Here is a 6,056-nt window from a genome sequence, read left to right as displayed (position 1 = left end):
TTTGTCCTTAAAAAAAAAAAGTATAAGAACCAAAAATAAATAAATAACATAAAAACCTTGTTTTTTTTTTTTTTACATATCCACATAAAAGAAAAAATAAGGATTCGAACTAGTGACCTCCGCTTCATGAAGTATGATTTTTAATCGATTGAGCTACTCTAACTGATTGAACTATCCTTTAAAACAAAACCTTGTGTTCTAAGGTCGTGAGAATGCTGACCCATGGTTGGTTGTGGCATGGCTGTAGGCCAGCCGTGTAGCAAAGCTTTATTATTATTATTATTATTATTTTTTGAAATTTCACTTATATATCTTAAATTGTTATTCTTTTTGTAATATTTTATAAGTTCAAAACCTCTCAATTTAGTATATTGAAATTTAAATTTTTTTCAATACGCACCAACTGTTAAATTTTTTTGTTAAATGTTAACAAAAGTTTTCAAAATACTCCTCATTTTTTTTTTTATAGAAAAAATATTTTAATTTTTTTTGCAAATATTGAAGCATGAAATTTTTTGAAAATACCATTATATTCGGACCAACGCCTTATATCTTTGCAATTTTTTTTTTCTAAACAAATAGGGGTATTTTTTTAAAAAAAGTTAACGAATGAGTAAGATTACAATCGATTGAAAGATAGATATACTAAATTAAAAGAAATTAAATTTTAGGCGTGCATTGCAAAAATGATGTCACTTTAGAGGGTTAAGCGAAGTTTGCGTTTTTTATTTTTTTAAGGGAATATTTTTAAAAATTTGGGATTCCAATAGTAAAATTGAAAGGAAAAAAATTATTGGGATATGCTTATAGAAATGTTTATATTTTGTAAGCGATTTATTTTTTAAGGAATTGAAAATTTACGATCACATCATCATACTAGCTCTAATTTTCATTCGAGTACACAACAATAAGTAGCAAAAACCAACCAACCATAGCTGAAATATGAAAATCAGCTTTATTGTAATATAAAAAAACTCAATCAGTTTAATAAAAATAACATGTGTAAAATGAATTGCACGAATTCTCTACCATCCTATATCTATATCTAGAATAACAAGGCTATGACAATCGACAAGGAGGTGGCGCAGAAGCCTGTAACACCCAGGGATGTAGCGCCTGAAGGTGGAGGGGGAGATGTTGTAGGAGACGGCGTTGAAGGAGGGGTGCCTGAGCTTGGAGGTGTAGCAATGGTGGGCGATGGAGGACTGGTGCTGGAGGATGGTGGGGTGGCGGTGGACGGAGGTGTGGCGGTGGAAGGAGGAGTGGCGGTGGATGGTGGGGTGGCTGTGGATGGTGGGGTGGCGGTGGATGGTGGGGTGGCGGTGGAAGGAGGAGTGGCGGTGGATGGTGGGGTGGCGGTGGAAGGAGGAGTGGCCGGTGAAGGAGCGCTAGGCTGAGGAGCTGGAGAAAGAGCTGCTGTGACATTGATTGCCAACTTCTGACCGCCGGAACAGTGACCGGTGACTGTACAGATATAGTAATGCTCCCCAGTCTCACCGATGGTAATATTCGCCGGACCGGTGGTTTGGCGGGAAATGGGGCTAGCAGAACTACAGGAATCGTAATTCGCCTTGGTGACTCTGGCTACGTCGTGGGCGTTTGTTGCGAAGTTAAAGACTGCATAATTTCAAAAAGAAACAAAAAGTCAAAAACAAATTTATACAATTATACTCAAACCTTCATCGCTCAGATTCGTTTAATAATTTAGAATTTCGAATCGAATAAGAAAACTGAAATTGAAATTTGGTTGTGTTTTTACCAAGAATGTCGCCTACGACGAAGGTCTTGTTGGCAGCCCAGTTGCTGTACGTGTCAGCAGTAGGAGGGACGGTCCATCCCGAAGCGTCACCCACCACATACGCCGTCTGCGCCGCAGTGCTCTGTAGCAAAGCTGCTGCTACCAAAAGAAAAACCATGTTTAATCTTCTTGCCATTTCCCTGTGTTGTAGGTGATCACTCAGGTCGCCCCTGTTCTCTGTTACTCTGTTTTTGCTCTGTTTCTTCAACTTTTGCTCTGTTATCTCGTTTCCAGAGAATTCTACTGGGAAACTCTCCTCGGTCTCTTTTGTATTTATAGAGGGAGATCACGCGCTGGGTAGAAATCGTGTGAACTTTTTTGTGCCGCTGGATGCATGCCACGTCACTGACGTGAATGGTTTTTGGTCAACAATCGTAGCAAGTGGTTGGCCAATTCGTCTTGGGCTGCGTGATTAAAGACTTCCAGAAGTTTGGATTGCCGCGTTAAAATTTCTACGAACATGATTTTTGCTTTTACCAGTCAATGCATTGCACGTTCGACGAAGTCCACGAAAGCAAATGTACAGTATTCAACGTACCCAGCTACGGGGAAAGAAGGAAAAAACAATATAAAAGTAGAGTACGGAACACGTCGTGGAAATAGTGCAATAAGAGGGCACTTGTGACAAAAGTCAGTCAACTATTCCCATTGATGATAAATATACACATAATAAATAAAATATCAATTTCTCATATACTTTTAGTATAAGTCAAGTGAATGGCATTCCATTAATAATTGTTGTTAGAACAATTGACTTTAGGTTAGGAAAAGACAAGCACAAGAAATTATAGGAGCAAGTTGATGGAAGAAAACTCCGATGCTTAAATTGGTATGATTGAAAAAAATTGTTAGAAGAAGCGGATTTGTATTGGTCCGTACGAGGGTTTTGGTAACTCTAAAATTTGTAAAATTCTAAAAAAATACTACTTTTTATTCCGTGACCCTATCATGTGTTTTATTTTTCAACCCCCATATGACAAGTATAGGTTTATGTCAAATCTTTTTAATTTTAAGCATGATTTTTTTTTCCAACATGTTTATAGCAAATTATGAAAAATAAAATGTCATTTGAAAAGGATCCAACTTCTATGCGATAGTTTCAGCTGTAGTTCAAAACAGCACCGTTTGAATTCAAATGGTACAATTTTGAGAGCTGAAAAAGTAGGACATTTTTTTTTTTTTTAAAAAAAAAAAAACAATTTAGAAATTTAAAAAAAAAAAAAAAAAAAAAAAAGTAAAAAAAAAAAAAAGAAAAAGCAAAAGCAAAACTATGTCGCAAGAGAATTTGAGCTGAGACCGTGGTGTTGTTGGCGGAACTGCAATCTTGACGTGGGTTCCCGGCGACCCTAAAGTGGCTTGAAGTGGGCGCCAGCGAACCTGAAGCAGCTTGAAGTGGAGTTCAACGAACCCGATACTTCGTCCGGCAAGAACAAATCTGAGGTGAATTTCGACGAACCTATGCCAAGGTTCGGCAAGCTTGAGCCGAGGTCCAATGAAGGTAGGGCCGTGGGGCCATTGGCGGAACTGCGAGGTTCGCTGGTTCGCCGAGGATTGGCCATTAGCGGCTTCTGGTTCGCCTATGGTTGTCCGCTGGCAGATCTGATGTTTCGCGAACGGTGAGGGTCACGATGGGAGGTGGCTCCAGCCAATTTTTTAATTTTTTAATTTTTAGTTTTTAATTTTTTATTATTTTATTTTTTAAAATTTTTAATTGTTTAAATATTTATAATTTATAATTATTAGTTTTTTTTTTATATTTTTTTAATTTCTAAATATTTTTTTATTATTTTAAAAAAAAAAATCCTATTTTTTCACTTTCCAAAACTGCACCGTTTTTATCCAAACGGTGCAGTTTTGGAACTACTGCTTCTATGCGGAAAACTACGCATAGAAGCCGGATCCCTTTCAAAAAGTATGTCATCTTATTCTGCCATTTATGTCGTTCTGTCTTTTCACTTGTGTTGTTTCTTCTCTTAATCCATTCCATCTTACTTCTTCACTTCTCGGCATCGTGCTGTGTATACGCTTTCACTGGCTCGAGTTTGGTGTTTTCCTGACTTCCTAATCTTTGGTCAATCACTAATTTACACCAAAGTAAATCTTCACTAATCATTCACATCAATGGAGGTTTCCAAGCAAATCATTTCATCTTTACTTTATTCACGGAAGCCCATTGTAAAGAGGGAAGAGTAAAAGAAGCAAGCATTGCTTGCTATCCACTCCCTACAACAACCAGGTATAAAAGGCTTAATGCATATATAAACATATTGTCGAACATTGTAGTTCATGCATTATTGCTAGCGAACTACTTGGATCCTCCAGAAGAAGCATAGAAGCCAGTTATTTTACCTGATTTCCTTTACAATCAAGAGAAGATTGATAATTGAACTATGATGTAATTGCATGCTAAATGAGGATAAATTACTTAAAAGTTGTTATATTAATTACATAATATCACACTATATTAACGAATAGGGAATGATGTAGTACCCCAGAAAATAAATCACATAAAATAATGTTAAAAATAATAATTAAATACATAAAATACCTCTTTAAAAAGTACATTAATATGAAGTATGAGAATACCCTAGAATGATAGGATTGAAGATATCACAAAACATGGTTGAAAATAAGGAATTAGGGTCTGATCGACCGAACTTACACTTGGTCAATCGAGATATGTATGACACATGGGAGAAGGATTTTGACACATGGGGCCAAAGGCAAGTGTCATGTCGCAAGTAAGATATTTTGACCTTGATTGACCAAGACACGTGTGTAACGACCGAGATTAGGTGTAGTTAGACATATCCAAAACTTGATCTGACTAGGATGACATGTCGCAGTTAAGAAATCTAAGAGATGCAAAGAGAAAAGTTTATTGCTTGACTTTCACTGAGAGGTACACGATGATATATATACAAAAGGTACACTGAAAAATAAGGAATGAAAACATACACTGATTTACAATAATAAAGAAGATATCAATTACAACTCAATTGCCTTATGTGAAATATATTCTGTTGATGTGTTTCCTTATAGCCGTTGAGAGTTCTTTGCTATTTTTCCTTACTGATGTGTTTCCTTGTAAATCTTGAGAAAGCCTTGTTGTCTGCACATTAATAGTTTCCTTGTAAGGCAGAGATTGTTTCCTTGGTTGGTTGCCCATGCTTTCCTTAGCTGGTGTCAATGTTTCTCCACAGCTATAGGATATAGGAGCTGATTGCTTGACAACTTGCATGGTTGATAGTGTTTCCTTAATTGGTGTCAACGGGTCTTCACAACAGGATGTCATAGCTAGATGGTTGACAGCTTGCAAGGCTTTTGCTGATGTGGAATTCATACTGCTAACATCCCCCTTCAAGTTGATGGGGAGGGGACGAACCATCAATTTGTTACGAAGAAGAAGGAATCTTGAAGTGGTCATACTCTTGGTGAAGACTTCCGAAGGTTGATCATAGGTAGAAATGTATTTGGCGACCAAATCCTTGTTAAGAATCTTTTCACGAATGAAATGATAATCTACCTCAATATGCTTTGTTCTTGCATGATACGCGGGATTAGATGCTAGGGAGAGAGCACCAACATTATCAACCTATAAACATGGCATGACACGTAACACAATGTAGTTCTTTAAGGAGCATCCGTAACCAATACATCTCAGCTACTGTGAGAGCCACAGAGCGGTACTCGGCCTCGGTGCTTGATTTGGCAACAAATGGCTTGCTTCTTAGCAGCCCATGAAATCAAGCAAGGACCAAGATAAACACCATACCCAGTGGTTGATTTTCTGTCATCAGGGCTGCCCGCCCAATTTGAGTCACAAAAGCCATTGAGCTGAAGGGAACCTTTAGTATAATGAAGGCCAAAATCCATTGTCCCTTTAAAGTAACGTAAGACTTGTTTAGCTGCAGTGAGATGAACAGATGTGGGAGTATGGAGGAATTGACAAAGTTGATTGACACTATATGTAATGTCGAGTCTTGTCATAGTGCAATATTGCAAAGCTCCCACAATGTGACAATATTCACAAGGATCAGGTAATGGATCAACATGAAACCGTGACAGTTTGCCTCCAGCTGCACATGGGGTAGATGTTGGCTTTGCTCCAACCATTTTTGTACGATGGAGAAGATCAGTGATATTCTTCCCTTGATGAAGATGAAGGCCAGTTTTGGTCCTTGATGCTTGGATGCCGAGGAAATAAGCAAGAGTACCTAAATCTTTAACAGCAAACTCATTCTTCAATTGATCAATA

General features: G+C 37.6%; 1 protein-coding gene across 1 annotated transcript; it reads right to left on the bottom strand.

Annotated features, from left to right (window-relative positions):
* Nucleotides 1-912: 912 nt before the first annotated feature.
* LOC132166199 (early nodulin-like protein 15) lies at nt 913-2,031 on the bottom strand. Its single transcript, XM_059576979.2, has 2 exons — nt 1,760-2,031; nt 913-1,617 (listed from the first exon to the last, which is right to left on the bottom strand). The coding sequence occupies exons 1-2, from the start codon at nt 1,932-1,934 to the stop codon at nt 1,046-1,048; spliced, it is 747 nt and encodes a 248-aa protein (XP_059432962.2). The 5' UTR covers nt 1,935-2,031; the 3' UTR covers nt 913-1,045.
* Between the last annotated feature and the right edge of the window lie 4,025 nt (nt 2,032-6,056).

This window comes from Corylus avellana, chromosome 11 (genome assembly GCF_965113065.1).
Source record: "Corylus avellana chromosome 11, dhCorAvel1.hap1.2, whole genome shotgun sequence".
Lineage (NCBI taxonomy): Eukaryota > Viridiplantae > Streptophyta > Magnoliopsida > Fagales > Betulaceae > Corylus > Corylus avellana.
Note: the sequence above shows the minus strand (reverse complement) of the source record. Positions and strands in the feature narration are given on the sequence as shown.